Source organism: Chelonia mydas, chromosome 19, assembly GCF_015237465.2.
Source record: "Chelonia mydas isolate rCheMyd1 chromosome 19, rCheMyd1.pri.v2, whole genome shotgun sequence".
In the NCBI taxonomy this organism is placed as follows: Eukaryota; Metazoa; Chordata; order Testudines; family Cheloniidae; genus Chelonia; species Chelonia mydas.
This window is the reverse complement of record NC_051259.2, coordinates 6,582,861-6,599,874: the sequence shown is the minus strand read 5'-3', so window position 1 is coordinate 6,599,874 and position 17,014 is coordinate 6,582,861. Positions and strand designations below refer to the sequence as shown.

Below are 17,014 nucleotides of genomic sequence, written 5' to 3'. Positions count from 1 at the left end.
TCTCTTGTGCACACAGCCCCAGTGCAAATTTTACCCCCTCCTGGGGCAGGCTGAAAATCTTCCAGCGGATGTGTTCGCCGTCGGCAAACGCTGATTGTACAAAATCAAACCCTTTCGCGGGGAACGGGTCCATTTCATCGACTTTTTTTGTGGGAAATGATCACATTCGTAATAGAATAAAACGTAACAGTAAAAAGGATCAGTGCCAAAATGGAACGCTTCCCTAGGGCTGAAATGAAAGATTTGTGGAATATATTGTTTGAGGGAAAATTCTGGGCATTTCAACTTTTCCTCCTGGTTCAGAGCAGAACCCGATTTTCAATTTTCAGCATTTCCCACAGGACAGAAATTCTGAATTCCCCCCAGTTCTGCCCCCAACCAAAGGCTTCTTCCACTCTGACCCAGAGGGGCCACCTCTCGGGCTCCAGCCTTTACAACCGTTCTGCACAGACTTCCAATTAGCGCTCATTGGACACTGGGTTGAGCCTTGTCAAACTCATTTCATGTAAGCCCCCAAACAGCCATCAGGTGGCAATAGCTAATTGACAGGAGCTGGGGCCAAACTAGCATCCTGGTGGTGAAAGGCTCCACAGGTCACTGTCAGGCCCCTGATACACCTGGCCTCTGTCCAGCCTCCTCTAAAGAGATCTCTTGCTTTTCTTTCCAGATAAACTAGTGGTAGTTTTGTATGACTATGAACCAACTCACGATGGCGACCTGGGGCTCCAGAAGGGGGAGACGCTCCGACTTCTGGAGGAGTAAGTCTGTTGCCTTTTCCCCACTCACACTAAGCCATGCATTGGAGAGCCACTTGGAGCATGCTCTCTCCAGCCAGCCTTGCAGGCTCATGGGTCGGTCAGTGCTGCTGGACGAGCACCTGCCTGGGAGGGGTCCTGCGGCCAGGGGATTGCCTGCAGTTTCCTGGTGGGACCCCAGATCTGGAGGCAGGCAGGGCCCTCAGCACCCTGCACTCCTGACTCGGGGAGGGAGAAGGGGATGTGGCTGCATCTAGCAATAAGCTACAAGTGAGAGGGAAGCGCCCATTGGACAATAAGGTAAGAAGTGGGGGCGGGACGACCCTCAAATGAGCCAGCATCACCAGGCAGTCTGCCGCCTTCCCAGCCAGCTGGGAGCATCTTCCCCATGCCAGTCTGAGGCCCCACTGGCCTCTTTCTACCAAGACCGCTGTGCCAGCGGAAACGCCCCTCCTTAGCAGGACTGGGGGGCTGACGCTGGCCTGTCTTCTGGTCTCGTTTCAGGAGTGGGGAGTGGTGGAAGGCCCAATCGCTCACCACTGGCCAGGAAGGGTACATTCCTTATAACTTCGTCGCCAGGGTGAACAGCCTGGAGCCGGAACCGTGAGTGGATGTGTCGTCTGGGTTCAATATTCTCCCCCCAGCCCATGCCCCCAGAGGGAAGTCTCAGCTCTGGCCATATTTGCCCTGAGCCTGGCTGCAGCGCTAGGAAACATGCCCCCGGTCTTGGGGGGGAGGGGACTGGGCAACGTGAGCCCCAATGGATCCCGGATTCCTGTCCTCCTCGGGAGCACAGCGAGGCATCTTTGGTCGGGTCTCTGCTGGCGTGGGGGCGGGCAGCGGGGTAGGGGAGCACGAGCCTGCGTGACACTAACTCTGTCTTGGTCCATGCAGCTGGTTCTTCAAAAACCTCAGCAGGAAGGACGCTGAGCGACAGCTCCTGGCCTCCGGGAACACGCATGGCTCCTTCCTGATCCGGGAGAGCGAATCCACCAAAGGTAACCTGCAGCCGTGTCTGGCACCTCTGAGCCTGCCTGGTGCTCTGAAAGCACCATGTTAACTCCACCTGCTTCTCTACGGGCAATCCAATTCTTTAGTAGCCTGATTGTACCACTAAGGCTACTGTCAGCGTGAGCTTCCCCATAGCAGTGCCCTGACAGTGCCAGCTGGGCCTCTGGCAGTGGGCTTCCTCCCAGCAAACCCGCAACTGTACCACACTTTTTCCTATATGGGTGTGTGTGCGTGTTTGCACACCTGGGCTGTGTGTGGGGATGCTCCCCTCCTCCTGGCATTCAGCTGCTCAGGTTATAAAGCAGAGGGGCAGATACTTGCCATTCTGCACTGTCTTACCCTGGCTATGGGGATGGTACAAACAGCCCAGAGCTCAAGACTGTCTCGTGCCAGTTGTGGTGCTGTGGTGACGGCCGTGGGAGAAGGATTTGGCCTTTTATTGGCCAACATTCCCTGGCATCTCTCCAGTGGACTCAGCATTGGCCTGAAGAGAAGCCACCTCTTACGGCATGTTGGCGCACCTCTGCCGGTGCCTGGCACGGTCCAGGTTTGCTCCGGGAGTCCCCTAGGGGAGGGTGGGCAGGGAAGCAGGAACTGTGGGGCAGGAGTCTTCAAGGGGAGAAAAGGAGACCAAGCCCGCAGCGGCCTCATTCCTTGTTTCATGTCGGCCTCGCTAGGTTCCTTCTCCCTCTCAGTGAGGGACTTCGACCAAAGCCAAGGCGAGATGGTGAAGCACTACAAGATCCGGAACATGGACAATGGGGGGTACTACATCTCCCCTCGCATCACCTTCAGCAGCCTGCATGAGCTGGTGGAGCATTACACACGTAAGGCCCCGGGCGCTGCGAGGAGGGGTCAAGGGAGGGTGGGCACTGAAACTTCCACTTATCACTGCGGGAACCACTGTGGTTCCACCTCCCATGGACACACCCAACAGCTCTCGGCCCCCGTGCAGGGAGAGGCTGGGGTGCCAGGAGCTGTGGACTGCCCCAGAGTCAGGGCCTAAACCCTATACCCCACAGCGCCTCCTGCAGGGAGAGGCTGGGAAGGGGGAACTGTGCAGTCTGTCTCTGAGGCCGAGTTGTGTTTCGTCTCCTCTCGTGAAGGCGAATGAGCTTTCGCTCTGGACAAATCGATCCACAAAAGCTGGTCACGAGTCACTGACAGGACGAGCAGCACGTGTAGTGCCTGGCCATGGCTGCACTCCCTCACCCCATCCTGCGTGCCCCCCCTTTGCTCTTCCATGCGGGCTCATGTTTACCCCTTGATTTGCCTCCCCTGCTTCCCGCCCTGCAGGCAATACAGATGGACTATGCACCCGCCTGGGCAAGCCCTGCCAGAACCAGAAGCCGCAGAAGCCCTGGTGGCAGGATGAATGGGAGGTGCCTCGGGAGACTCTCAAGCTGGTGGAAAAGCTGGGAGCGGGGCAGTTCGGAGAGGTCTGGATGGGTGAGTAAAGCAGCAGCCATGACAAGGGCCAAGAGGTGGGTGACGCTGACAGGCGGGCCAGTCACTGGGTGTGGAGTGGCACTGGTGGGCTCAGCTCCCAGGCATGGCCAGGGGAATGTCTGGTTATGTGCAGAATCCCTCTCCAGCTGGCTTTTAGGAATGGCCCTGACAGGCTCCCAAACGCTGCCTGCAGGCATCTTCAGCCAAGGGCTGGAGGAGGGGTCACGGGGTGCGGCAAAGAGGACAGCAGGACCCCAAGCCTCCAAACAATGAGGTCACATTGTGAATAAACATGGATCTCAGCTACATTTAGGGGATGGGTTTAATACTGTAACTGACTAATGTGCATGAGCACTGCTGCCCTTTGCCGGATGGAAACAAAACTCATCGGTTGTGAGTCATAGGCCCTATACTGCCAGTAGGGAGTGGAGAGTCTCCTGCAGCTCGAGCAGGCCTGTGCTTTTGGTGCAGGGGGATCAGGGTTCCATCCTTGCTGGTGCCCAGGGGTGCAGAATAGTGACAGCTGGGGCATTCCTTAGTGGCCCTGGGTTTATTACAGTATATTTAGCAATACCGAGGAGGGGCCCGGAAGGGAGGCCCCCTGCTTGGCTCTCTGCCCCCTTGCCTTCCGCTGTCACTCTTGCCTGTATCTGACTGGCACTGTGGTTGCGGTTCCTCGGGGCACCTGATTGCTGACTCAGCTCCTCTCCTTGTATCTGCATCCTGGGAGGAAGTTCCCCCCGGGGCTGTGGCCAGCGGGAGAAGGGAGAGGAGGTGATGGGGTAGGACTTGTTCCAGGACCGTCTTCGGGCACTTTGTCTTCTGGGGGGTGCAAGAACAAAGACCCTGGGGAGGGGCAGGCTTGCGATCCCAGCCAGGGCAGTGATGATGGGTGCTGGACGGTTAGCCAGACTCTGCCAGGCAGGGCCAGGGCTGTGGTTGGAAGGAGTGTCTGGGTTTAATGGAAGTGGGGACTCCTGCCCTACACAGCATAGAATGGTGTGGGGATGGGAGGCTCAGGGGCCTGGTAAGAGGATACTCCTAGGTTGGATACACACTCCAGCCCGGGTGTGTAGGGATCCAACATCATTCCCGACGGATGGCTCTTTGCCCCTGGCTAATTGCCCGGTTTGGCGTGGCTCACCAGTGCCTCATGCTGTCATTTGCACCTGGGCATGGTGCAGCGGGATTGGAACAGTGGGGCTGGACCCCCCCCACTGAACTGGCCTGTGGGATAGGTTGAGGCCCATGGGCAAGGGACCAGGATGGGGGGGAAGCCGTCCCTTCCCCCAACCCGGGGCTGTGCCTGTCCTGACGGTAAATAGGGGCTGCCAGTCCCTCCCAGGGACAAAGCCAGCCCTGATTCACGAGCCCAGCTCCCAAGCTCAGTGCAGTTTCTTCCCACTCCCGCCAGGGCGACGGGCTGGCCCAGGGTGAAAAGAGGCAGAAACAGACCTTGGGGCTCAGCAGTACAAGGGAGCAGAGACTTGCCCAGAGACTGGCTCCCAGGCCCAGCCGAGGTGTCTGTTCCCCTTTCCTTTGGCTTCTCACTCACAGACGAGGCTGCACTGGACAGAGGCCCAGCTGCGTCCCACGTGGGATGCAAAGGGAGGGGGAGACAGGGCCTGCTGAGGGACGTGTCTCACCCGGCCCTGCCCATCACCAGGCCTTTGGTGCCAGGGAGGGAGGTGGCCACAGTTCCCTCCATGTGACTGGGTTCCCCCCACACTCTCTACTTGCCCTGCCTGCTGCTTTACTTTTGGCTCACCCCTAACCCCGGCCCCACTGGCTGCCAAGAAGAGGAAGGGAGGGGTGGTGCCATTATCACTGGCCAGCAAGGCAGGCCAGGCCTGCATCCTTCTTCTCTCGCCCCGGGTGCTCTGGCCCAGCGCCTGCAACCCCCGCCCCAGTGCACAGCTGCAAAGCTCGGCTCTCGCGAGGCTGCACTAGCGAAAAGGGCCCGTCGGCCTCGGTGCTCCTGTGGCATGCAGGGTGGCTGGCACTCCAGGAGGTATATGCCGGGGGCATGACCCCAGGGGTCAGTCTGGCTAACACTCCAGTGGGAGCAATCCCAGGGCGTCACTCCCCACTACGATTGCTGCAGCCCCCAGTGGAAAGCCACGGCAGTCGTGCTCCAGGGACTTCAGCTTTCAAGGGAAATTCAACATGGCCAAGGCATTTCTAGGTATACAGCAGCCAGCACTACCCAGACAGTGGAGCTTGCTGTCTGGGGGCATTTCTCATCCAGCGTCCAAAGGCTGCCAGGCAAATAATCCAGGACAGCACACGGCAGCACAGAGCCACGTGGGAGCTGGACCTCAAAGCACCTGAGTTCCGGCTTCAGTCTCTGAGTGGGCCCTGGATCTGCTCAGCACTCCCTAGCTTCTCTCCCCTCCTCTTCACAGACCTTCCCCTGAGGCCTTTTGTACTGCCCTGGTGAAAAGGGGGTGGAAATAGCCCTCGGCTGGCATAGAGATGGATAAGGGTCCTAACCTAGCCCCTGGCAGAGAGGGTGGATCAGGGCGTGGCTGGAGTACACTGCACGGCAGCTATTACCTGCTTCCCAGGGACCAAAGGGAAGGAAAACGTAAGCTAGAGCAGTCCAGAGGCTGCTCTAACTTACACCAGGAGCCAGGTAGACCCCTGCACTGCCCAGAATATGCGGAGCGCAAAGATGTCTTAATGCCACTTCTATCCCACCTTCCACTCCTGCCCCAACCAAGTAACTGACAATCAGGCTCAATGTCTCTCCAGCCTCTTCCCACTCCACTCCCGCCCTGGCCTCATGCCAGGCGCTGGTGGAGACAGGCCTGGGTCCCAGTGCTCAGACAGAGAACCCAACTTCCTTTGGGTTTGGGCTGCCCGGTCCCAGGCGGGGTGCAGAGAGGGCGTGCATCCAGGGCCTGGCTCTGCGTTCTGGGCATGAGGAGCCCCGGCTGGCATAGGAGCTGTTGGCAGTTTTGTACCGCACTGATAAGAATCACGCGCATCAGAAAAGCCCTTGTTGTGGCTGTCGCTCTGGTATCCGGGACCAGCTGCTGCTCCGAGGGCTTGTGTCTCTGAGCTGCGCTGTAACAAAAAGAGCAAATTGTGAAACCGCCCGGTGCTGTGGCAGCTGGAGGGAGAGCAGGAGGGCACAGTCTCCTGTCTCACCCTGGCACCTTGCGGCAGGGGCTTCCTTCAGACACCTAGAGCGGGCCTGGTGCCTGAGCTCGTCTGTCCCTCCCCGTGCCAGCGAGGAACACCCTGCAAGGCTCTTCAGCTCCCGCTGTGGCTGGCGTCCTCTCCCCTGGCCGGATGGGGGGGGCTGCCATGGTGCAGGGCGGCAGGGGGTACTGTTGCAGCACCATAACGCATGGATTGAACCTGCCATTGCAATGGGCACAAGCTCCTCTCTCTCTCGGGCCCTCCCCACTCTGCGTCCCCTTGACCGTTGGGTCAGACAGTGGCATGGGCCCTGCTGGGCTGCCCTGCCCCTGTGTGCTCCGTTTCTGCAGCCTGGCCCAGGAGGGGTTTGCAGGGTGGGGGTGAGGACTGAGGGCCCCGCCGGAGATGGCTGTTGGGAACGGGGGTGGGGGAGAGAGGTGGGGTCAGCACCCCACTAGCTACCCCGGTCCAGGAGCTTGTGGCTCTGAAGGGCAGGGTGTCAAAGGTCAGACCACCGCGGGTTCCTCTCTCTTGTTGACCAAGAACCATGAGTAACCCCCCTGCCCCTGGGTTGAAATGTGACTAGAGATTCCCCCCAGGGGAGTAAGTGCTGATCACGAAGCTGCGTAACTCCCACGCACGGTGCCCTATGGGCTCCGTCTGCAACAGTCGCTTTGTACCTGATGTTTCCTCTCTCTGGGCATAGACTGGAGGGGCTGAGTGGTCTTTGTGTCTCCAGCGCCCCCCACTCACTGCTGTATGGGACCCCTGCTGTGTGAGCTCCCTTGGGGGAGGGCAAGTCAATGGAGTCACACCAGGGATGGATTGGACCCAAGTCTCTGCTGTTGTGAGCTCCCTCCTAGCAGTGCCGGCTGGGCCCCAGGCTGACAGTGTAGTGGCAGGAGGATCGTGACCCCCCACTCACTGCGGTAACACGGGCCTTCTCTCCCTCCTTGCCCCCTGCCCCATCTCTCTGCAGGTTACTATAACGGTCACACCAAGGTGGCCATTAAGAATCTGAAGCAGGGCAGCATGTCCCCCAGCGCCTTCCTGGCAGAAGCCAACCTCATGAAGAGCCTGCAGCACCGCAAGCTGGTGCGGCTCTACGCCGTGGTGACCCAGGAGCCCATCTACATCATCACGGAGTACATGGAGAAAGGTGAGCCCGCCGGGAGCTGCCCTGCCATCCCTAGCCGTGCACTCCCCAGGAGCCTTGGAGGGTGGGGAGCCAGGCCCAGCCCGGCCTGCTGAGGGGCTGCCGTCAGTTTGGGGAGATCCACCAGCCGGTACCCCTGCAGCTCCTGCTACCCTCCTGCTTTGTGCAGAGAGCTTCAGCTGAGGAGCATCTGCAGCAAGAACCGGCAGGGAGCCCAGAGCAGAGAACGAGGCCTGGGGGAGGCCGGTAAAGCCCTATAGGCTCATCCAGAGGCTTCCGTCCCTTCCTCCAGGCTTGTGCTCAGCTTCGAGGTGCCTACGGCTCTTGCTCGATTCCCAGTGACCCCCCCCCTCCCCCACCAAAGGCTGCTCCAATGGGAGACTGAATAGGGCAGAAGTGTGGTCCAGCTGTTAGAGCAGACTCAGGAGCCAGGACGCCTGGGTTCTGTTCCCAGCCCTGCCACTTACTCACTGTGTGACCTTGGGTGAGTCACTCCAACACCCCGTGCCTCAGTTTCCCCAGCCTTAGTATGGGGATGATGGCAGTCAGCTAGTGATGACAGGGTTTGGCGCTTAACTGCTAGTTGTTTGCAGAGCGCTGCGTGGTGGAAGCGGCCCCAAGAGGGGCACTGTTACTGCAAAGCCTCTTAAATGCCCTGTCCTGCTTTTTCCCCTAGAACTGGGCTCCATCTGAACTCCCCACTCCCTTGGAGAGCTGACCCTGAGCCTGGCGTTCCCCTGTCTCATTACTAATGAGACAGGAAACCACCCTGGGCTCGTGGCGCTAGGGCTATTCTAGTCCTGCCGGCAGGCGCTGCATATTGTCTCACGCAGCCTTTCATTTCCTTTGCCTGCTCTGAGAGCCAAGAGCAGTGGGTTCGGGTCACGACCTCCATTATCCAGAGGGTGTGACAGTGAACCTGGACAAACTAATCCTGGCAGAGGAGGAGGGAGGCCGGCTGGATGGGATAGGGAGAGACGGAGACCTACAGACAGCTCTCCCTTTCCTGTTTGCCTCCACTCCGTGCCAAGCTTCAGCAGAGCTGTGAGCTTCCTGGCAAGAGTGTCATAGAAGGCAGGAGTCCAGTTCAGAGGGCTGCTAAGGAAGAGTCACAAGGGACACATCCAGAGGGTTCAGCGTGGCCCTTCTCTGTCTCGCCGGCTCCATGGCAGAGTCACGCTCCCTTCCTCTGAGAGCCAGCGGCCCTGCCAGAGGAAACACGCCTGTCTGTTATGTTTGGCTATTGAGCAGAAAAGCTGATGAGACCCAGGCCACCCAGCCAACTCCAGGGTTGTTCAGGTCTATTTCTAGACTTGGGTCATGTTGCTCAAGAAGTTTGCAAGGAGTTGATTTCTCAGTATGATCCTCCCATGGGACGATGGGGGCTTATAGGGGTCCTAGGGGAATGTTTCTCAGAGGGTCCCAGGTCTGTCGTTATGGGGGTGGTTCACACTGCATGGTGTCTGTGTGCAGTGATGAGCTGCCAAAATCTTAACAACTGGTTCCCTCCTCACCCCACGAGGGGGTCGTTGCCCACCCCCGCCCCCCGGGACTCCTGCCACATCCACCCCCCCGTGTTCCTTGATGCCCCCCGCCTCAGGACCCCTGCCCCATCCACCCCCCTCCCCTGTCTGCCCCCAGAACCGGACAGGAGGGTCTTGTGGGCCACTGTAGTGGGTGCCCACCCCACCCCTAAGAGCCAGAGGCACCTGCCGGGGGGTGAGGTGGGGAGTCCCGGCGGTGCTTACCTGGGGCAGCTCCCAGGAAGCATCCAGCAGGTCCCTCTGGCTCCTAGGGGCAGGGGAGCGTAGCTATGGGGGGAGCAGGGGGAGTGGCCGCTCCCCCACTGATCACATCAAAAGTGGCGCCTTAGGCGCCGACTGTGGGGGTGCTCCGGGGCTGGAGCCCCCACGGGGAAAATTTGGTGGGTGCAGAAACCCCACTGGCAGCTCCCCGTCCTGCGCCCGGCCCCAGCTCACCTCCCCTCCGTCTCCTCCCCTGAACCCACCGCCCCACTCTGCTTCTCCACCTCCCCCCCGGCCCCCGGCTTCCCGCGAATCACCTGTTCGGCGGGAAGCCGGGGAGGGCTGAGAAGCAGGCGGCAGCTTCGCACTCAGGCCGAGGGAGGCAGAGGTGAGCTGGGGTGGGGAGCGGTTCCCCTGCGCGTGCCCCCCCCCCGGTTACCTGCTGCAGCGCGGGCAGCCCTCCTTGTGCCCCCCCCAGCTCACCTCTGCCTCCCTGGGCCTGAGCGGGAAGCCACCGCCTGCTTCTCAGCCCCCCCAGCTTCCCGCGCGGACAGCTGATTCACGGGAAGCCTGGCGGGGCAGAGAAGCAGAGCGGGGCGCGGAGGTGGGCTGGGCGTGGGGCGGGGAGCTGCCGGTGGGTGCTCTGCACCCACCAAATTTTCCCCTTGGGTGCTCCAGGGCTGGAGCACCCATGGAGTCGGCACCTAAGGCGCCACTTTGGGCCGGTTGAATTTAGAAGCCCTTTTAGAACCGGTTCTCCCTCGCGGAACAACCGGTTCTCAAAGGGCTTCTAAATTTAACAACTGGTTTTAGCGAACCGGTGCGAACCGGCTCCAGCTCACCGCTGCCTGTGTGTGTGAATTGATTGTGGAGCAGTGCGGGGGGAGGGGTTTATATGGGGCAAGCTCATGGGTTCAGAGGGAAATCACATGATGACAAACCAGCAAAGGGAGCCATAACCTCCTTCCCCACCCCGTGAACTCAACCCAGCCTGGTCCTGCACTGGCTCATTGTTCATCCGACTGGGCCAGGTGGTGTTTTAGCAAATCAGTCCCTGCCCCTGTCTGCACAACCCAGGCCAAATGGAGGCCTCGCACCTTTGAGAAGCCCTGCCCTGATGGACGGAGACTGTCTGGTGCTGGGTCTGAGGGTGGCCGAGCTGGTTCCCAAGAGGGCTGCCCTCCGGGCAGGGCTGGCATTGACTGGGGCTGGTCCTGTTGCAGGGAGCCTGGTGGATTTTCTCAAGACCCCTGAAGGAATCGGACTCACCATTAACAAATTGCTGGATATGGCAGCGCAGGTGAGGAGGGGGAGCGTCAGGAGGTGGGAACTGGGTAGGGATGATGCCGGGCTGGGAACAAGTTGGCAGAGTCTGTCTCCAAGGGCACAGGGGGTTAATGTTCCCTAGGGCTTTGTGCTCAAGTGATGGGAGAGAGTCTCAGCCTGATACCCTGGGAATGGATGGGCCCATCCATCCAGAACCCTACATTTTGACATACTTCATCATGACTGAGAGGCTGGACAGTGACGGGGGCTGTGTGTCGGGATTGAGGGGCATCGGCAGAGCTGTGGGGTGGGGGCAGGACAGGAATAGCAGGGGGCTGCTGGTCAGAACCGAGAGGGATGGGCAGCATTGGGGTGGAAGGAGTTTGTCCAGCACCTGCCTGCCCTGCACCCGGCGCTAGCCCCAGCAGCCATCACTCCGTCATGTTTACTGTCAGTAAGCCCCCCACCCCCCATATCCAGCGGAGAAGGAATTTCCCCTCTGTGTCGTTCCTTCTCCTCTGCCCCCCACACCCGCCACCACATGGCCCCCAGCCCTGAGATCTGCAGGAGATGCTTGACTAGCTGAGGCCCGAGCAACCAGGGGGGGTGGAACTGAGATTGCAGGAGCAGAGCCTCAGTCTCCCCTGCCATGTGTAACGGCCCCTCTGTGCCCCACCTCCCCAGATCGCAGAGGGAATGGCCTTCATTGAGGAGAAGAATTACATCCACCGCGACCTGCGAGCTGCCAACATCCTGGTGTCAGAGACCCTCTGCTGTAAGATCGCTGACTTCGGGCTGGCTCGGCTCATCGAGGACAATGAGTACACAGCCCGGGAGGGTGCGTCCGCCACCTCCCCCGCTCCACCCTGCCAGCTGGGGTGCCCCTCTCTGGGAAGCAGGGTGGTGGGGTTCCCTGGGCAGGTGTGGGCCGTGACAGCAGGGGGGCAGAGCTCCCAAGGCTGGAATGGGCCCTTGCAGCAGGGCAGCGGTGTTGTGTTTGATGTGCCCAGTGAAAGGTGGCAGGGACAATTGCCCCAGCTTCTCTCTCAATCTGATCCTCCAGTTCCAGTTTAGGGGGGTCTCCTGCCCCCATGGAGCCCCTAGCTGCTGCTGTCTTCCCCCTCCTGCAGCACCGCTCCTCTGCTGGCTGATCAGAGGAGCGGGGTGGATTTCACACCTCCCTGATCGCCCTGGTTCTGCCTTGGGGGAGCAGGATTGGGAGGAGGATCTGGACGAGCTGGAGGGATGGGGGAATCCCCCCAGCTCCTCCTAAACAGGAGCATTCACTGGTGGGCAGGTTTGAAACAGGCTTCTGCAGCCGTGAGTTCAAACCCCTCTAGAGCTGACTAATATCTACCATTGACAGCAATAGGATTTCATGCCGTTTACCCTGGGTGGGTCATCGGGGAGGGGGGAATCTAGAAATCCTCTTCTCTGCATGGATATTAAAGACCCCAGGGCACTTCTTGCGAGTCAGGGTTTTGCTCCACATGACTACCCTCCACCTCCTGGGCGGCTGCATTTCAGTGAGACTGTGCGGCTCTAGGTTGGGCTCCTCTGCTGTGAAAGTGTTTGAGGGATGCATGAGGTTACCGGCCAAGGCACTGATCACTGCTCGTGAATGTCTTGCACAGAGGGTGAGCTGCAGTGAACCTCTTCCCCCGCCACCCGCCCATGTAGCATTGGAAACTCTAGCTCGTGGCAGGATGCCGGCCTGACACATCTCTCGGCGTCTCTCCTCCTGCAGGGGGGAGACCAGCAGCAGGCTGAATATAGACACCCACAGCCTCGCAGTAACATCCCAGCCCAGCGAGGAAGTGGGAGCCCACCACAAGCAACCTGTCGCCCCTGTGTATCTGAGCTCTTTGCAGCTCTTGGTGAGCCCGAGCCGCACAGGATGCTGCAGCCTGAGCTGGGCCTGGGGGGTGGGTCCTGCAGAGGTGAGCTGGGACCCGGAGCTGCCTCAGCTGGATGCTCCGAGCATTGTGCGCCAGAGAACATCTCTGGTAGAAACAGGCTGGCGTCTCCCAGATCCGGGAGCAGGGCTGAGACCTCGCACTGGCCAGGATGGGCAGGAGGCTCTGCTCAAATGTTCTGGTATAACTGAAGTGCGAGGGAAAGGGATTCAGGGGTGCAGAGACAACCCCCCACTCATGGTAGGCTGCGGGGGGAGCTCAGCAGGGAGCAGAGGGGGTTTGAGGTCTGGACACAGCCCCTCCTCATGTGGGATGGGGTGTGAGGAGCTCTGTGGGGCATGGGGGAGAGGGGTTAGAGGGCTAGAGGCAGCCCCTCCCAGTGTGAGAGCAGGATCTTTACAGGTTATGGGGTCACGACTGTTTTCTTCAGTAAGGGACCTAGACACACATGGAGAGAACAGCCTGGCTGCCCCCTGCCCTCCCAAGCCAGCGAGAGCAGCAGGGGAAAACATTTATAACCTCTCTAGAGCGGAGGGGCTGCTCCTCCAGACATTGATTGCCCTGTAACTCACATCAGTCCTGTAGGATTAGAGCCCTCTCTGGTGGCTCATGCAGGAACAGCCAGCACTAAAAGGCCAGTGTTGGCATCTGTTCTAGGGTTGGGCGGGGACCCCCGCACTGGCTCCATTGCTCAGGTCAGTTTCAGTAACTCTGGGGCCCTGATGAGATGTGCAGATGACGCCCAAGTCTGCACATCAGCAGCCTGTGAGATGTGTCTAGGGCATCTTTCTCAGTGCCAAAGCAGGTTTTTATACCCTGGGTCCTTGTGTGATTCATTGGCTCAGACATGACCCTCTTTCCACCTCCTCCTTCCTTTCTCCGAGGATAGGCACAGCTTTCGCGCTGGCTCGGGGCCACACCTTTACACTTTGCACAGAGAAGAAGAGCGTGTCTTTCAGTTTGTTTCACTTAGTTACAAAATCAGTCTCCACGGGTTTCCTGTGGCCTTTAGGCCTCTCAGTTTCTCCTTCCAGCTTGGGACCATCGCTGGTTCTGGATTGGCTCTTACAGTAGTGAGTGTGTGGGTCACAAACCCTGGCGCGAGCCCAGTGTAGAAAGCTGGGAGCGTGGAATGAGTCAGCCAGCCTGATGGAACAGTGCAGGGATCTATAGCTAGTTAGCTTGTAGTTAGTTGTCTGCAAGCTAAAAACCCGGCATAACACCTTGACAAGCGCACTGCTCAGGCATCCCCTGGATTAAAGCTTTTCTTTACTGATGGCTGGAATGGTGGCTTCTGTAGAAATGGATAAAACTGCCAATAACCTTGCAGTCTGGACAAATGAGAACGGTGCTTCCAAATAATAAAACCTTGGACAGTGCCAGTGTAGAATCCAGTTAGGGGCCTTTTGCGGGGGGTCTTTGATTCCTATGAATATTGTGAGAGATTTTCCAGGGGTGGCTGGGGGTGTTGGATCTGGGGATTCTGTGTTTCCAGCCCCAGCAGGCTGAGTGGGGATGGGAATTGAAACAACAACCAACCACTCTCCCAATTGCTCCCCCGAGCATGGGCTGCCCAGGGAATCGGGAGGCTCCCAAAAGACATTGAGTGTGCTGATACATCTCTGAGATGGGCAGTGATGGGGAAGGAAGGGGATGAGTCTAAGCAACGGGAGAAGGTGTAAGTGATGAGGGCAGGTAGGGAAGGTCCCAGGTCAGCCTTAACCTTTTATTTTTTAAATCCCCTTTCGTATTTCAGGAGCCAAGTTCCCCATTAAGTGGACAGCACCAGAAGCCATTAATTATGGGACGTTCACCATCAAGTCTGATGTTTGGTCATTTGGAATCCTCCTGACTGAGATTGTCACCTACGGCCGGATCCCTTATCCAGGTCAGGACTTCACAGTGTGTGTGTGTGTGTGTGTGTGTACGTACACTGTGCATAAAGTTGGAAAAATAGTAGGTCCCTCACTGTCTCAGGGACACGCCCAGCTACTCCAGTCCCAGATTGGATCAGTCAGAGGTGCAGCAGGGAAGAGTGCAGGATCACCGGCAGTGGGGAAGGGCTTCCAGCCCTGTGGTATGTAAATTGCACCCTGACTTGGCTGGTTCCTAATTCAGCGCTGTGTGTTGTGACCACAGGGATGACTAATCCAGAAGTGATACAGAATTTGGAGCGCGGTTACCGAATGCCTCAGCCCGACAACTGCCCAGAGGAGCTGTATGGACTGATGATGCAGTGCTGGAAGGAGAGCCCAGAGGAGCGCCCCACCTTTGAGTACATGAAGAGCGTTCTTGAGGACTTTTTCACTGCCACAGAGGGCCAGTACCAGCAGCAGCCGTGACGAGACCCTGAGCCAGGGTTGGCGGCGTCCTCACTTTGGGATGTGCAGGGGGGAATGGTCCCTGTACATTCGCTCCTCAGAGACTCACAGCTCAGGCCCAGGCCTTTGGATCACAGCCTAACCCTGGCAGAAACTCGTCTCTCCCCCTCATGACAGTGAAGGTGTTTACGTGTTTCTGGAGCACACACTCATGCAGCTGATTCTTCTTGATTCTCAGAGCACAGGTGATGTGTGTTTTGTGAGTGCTGACAAAAGAGCTGCGTGACCCAGAGGGCTGCGAGTTTTCTACCTGAGCTGCATGTGCGGGCACACACATGCTAGAGCACCCACACAAACACCGTGGGCACACACGTATGCCCACCGCACCGTATATGGGCTCACTCAATGCACACATACCCGATATGTGTGTGCGTGTGTGTGTGTGTGTGCGCGCGCACCCGGGCCATAAACACACAAATATTCAGCTGTGCAGATGCACACAAAGGCTTAGGTGTGTACACACACGGTACAGACACACACGGACATGCAGTGCGCACACACACAGAGCTGCACTGTAAACATTCAGACCCATATCTCTGGCAACTAAAATCCTCGTTTTGGCCCAGTACGATGCAGAAGCCAAGTTCTCTTGCAGCCCCAGGCTACGGGTAACGCTCAGAACCCACCACAAATTGCACTGGACCCAAAGAACCCCTTATCAGCACTGATCTTCCAGCATGAGAGGCTCGGAGAGCTGCAATGTGGAGCACCTCATGTCCCGGCCATCCCTACCCATGGGTTCCCAATGCAGGATTTCCCTGGTGCGTTTTCTTTCCCCAGTGAAGATGGATGGTGTATCCGTGCCAAGGGGTTCTGCCAGCCTTGTGACAGAACAGTTCATGCACAGGGCTGTGATCAAGGCACACAAATTGCTGCGTTCGCCACAGCTGCTCCAAGGGGACGCAGGGCCCCCTTGTGCAATGTAACAGAGGCAAAAACCTCTTCACACCAGAGCCAGGCTGTCTCTGGGACACCACTGCCCAGGTCTATTTGTCCCAGTGCCCGTGAAGCAGCCACTCTCTGCCCTGCTCGCTTGCTCATTTTCACTCTGAAACCACACGGCTGATCTCTGACCAGTGCCTGTCGCACACAATGGGTCCCAGAACCGTTTAGAAAGTTTGGTAATGCAGTCACCCAGTTCAAACATTTTAGCAAAGGGAGAGAGGAATGACCACACAGGAGGAAAAGGAGAGGATTTCAGCCCAGACTGCAAGGGACCTGGTGAGTCACAGAGGTGTGGAGAGATGCAGAAGGCTGTTTCAACTGGCAGGAGCTGCAGAGGCAAAAGCTCTTCTGGTTTCTCTGCACTGTTGAATGTGACATTAGTGTCCTGGAAAGTCGATAGAGACAGGTTCAAACCACAACATTTAGATCCAAAAGTGGGCTCAGAATTTGACCTGGCAGGTATTGGCTCTAGTCTGGACCCATCCCTACCATCAGGGGTTCTGCATAGTCTCACAAAAGGCTTATTTGAGAGCAACCCTCCTAACTCCCTGTTTTAGGAACGAGCCACCCTGAATAACCAGCCCGTGCAGGACTCTTTTATTTCCCATTGTACTTTAAAGCCCTGTCTTATGTTGCTCTTTGATTTTCAGTAAATAAACACCTTTGAAATGGAGCCTGCTTCCTCTACTCTAGTGGGGGTGGGGAGGGGAGCTGCTCATCCTAACTTGGCATTGTGTGTATACAGAGCTGAGGGTGGGCTACTGGCTCTCCTTCTCAGAACCTCACAGGGGAAGCCCAACAGGGAACTTGCAGGATTGGGCCCTAAGCCAGGCCCAATAGGAGGTCAGGGCACTTGGTGAGGAGGGGGATCTGAGGCAGCATTTCTCAGGGGTCAAGGGGTGCACTTGGCACCAGCTGTGGGTCAGCAGTGGGCTCAGCAGAGACATACTTAGCTCCTGAACTGGTGTCACAGTTTCAGGATAGCTGCACCAGTAGTCCCCATTCATGGTCCACGTTAGGCTTCCAGCTCCCAGTTGTCTTGTCTCTTGGGTGGAGAGCCGTGCCTCACTCCTTCCTACCCAGGGATTTTAATGCTACACGGTCCCCTGGTTTACCATGTCAAATTCCCAGCAAGCCGGTCTGCCTAGAAGGACAGCACCTGTGCTTTGCTTTCTCTTTAGAGGCTATGCCCAGTGTATTGCCCAGAGGTGTAAGTTACCACCCAGTTCCGTCTAAGCAAGCA

The 17,014-nt window shown here is 58.1% G+C and overlaps 1 protein-coding gene across 2 annotated transcripts in view; it reads left to right on the top strand.

Annotated features, from left to right (window-relative positions):
• LCK (LCK proto-oncogene, Src family tyrosine kinase) overlaps positions 1-16,444 on the top strand; it is a 31,055-nt gene extending 14,611 nt beyond the window's left edge. For both annotated transcript variants that reach the window (XM_037881791.2, XM_037881792.2), the window contains exons 4-13: positions 668-758; positions 1,260-1,358; positions 1,650-1,753; positions 2,444-2,593; positions 3,063-3,215; positions 7,342-7,521; positions 10,487-10,563; positions 11,214-11,367; positions 14,202-14,333; positions 14,585-16,444. In XM_037881791.2, coding sequence (XP_037737719.1) covers positions 668-758; positions 1,260-1,358; positions 1,650-1,753; positions 2,444-2,593; positions 3,063-3,215; positions 7,342-7,521; positions 10,487-10,563; positions 11,214-11,367; positions 14,202-14,333; positions 14,585-14,787 — 1,343 coding nt within the window. In that variant the 3' untranslated portion in view covers positions 14,788-16,444. The remainder of the gene's footprint in view (positions 1-667; positions 759-1,259; positions 1,359-1,649; positions 1,754-2,443; positions 2,594-3,062; positions 3,216-7,341; positions 7,522-10,486; positions 10,564-11,213; positions 11,368-14,201; positions 14,334-14,584) is intronic.
• The last annotated feature ends 570 nt before the right edge of the window (positions 16,445-17,014 follow it).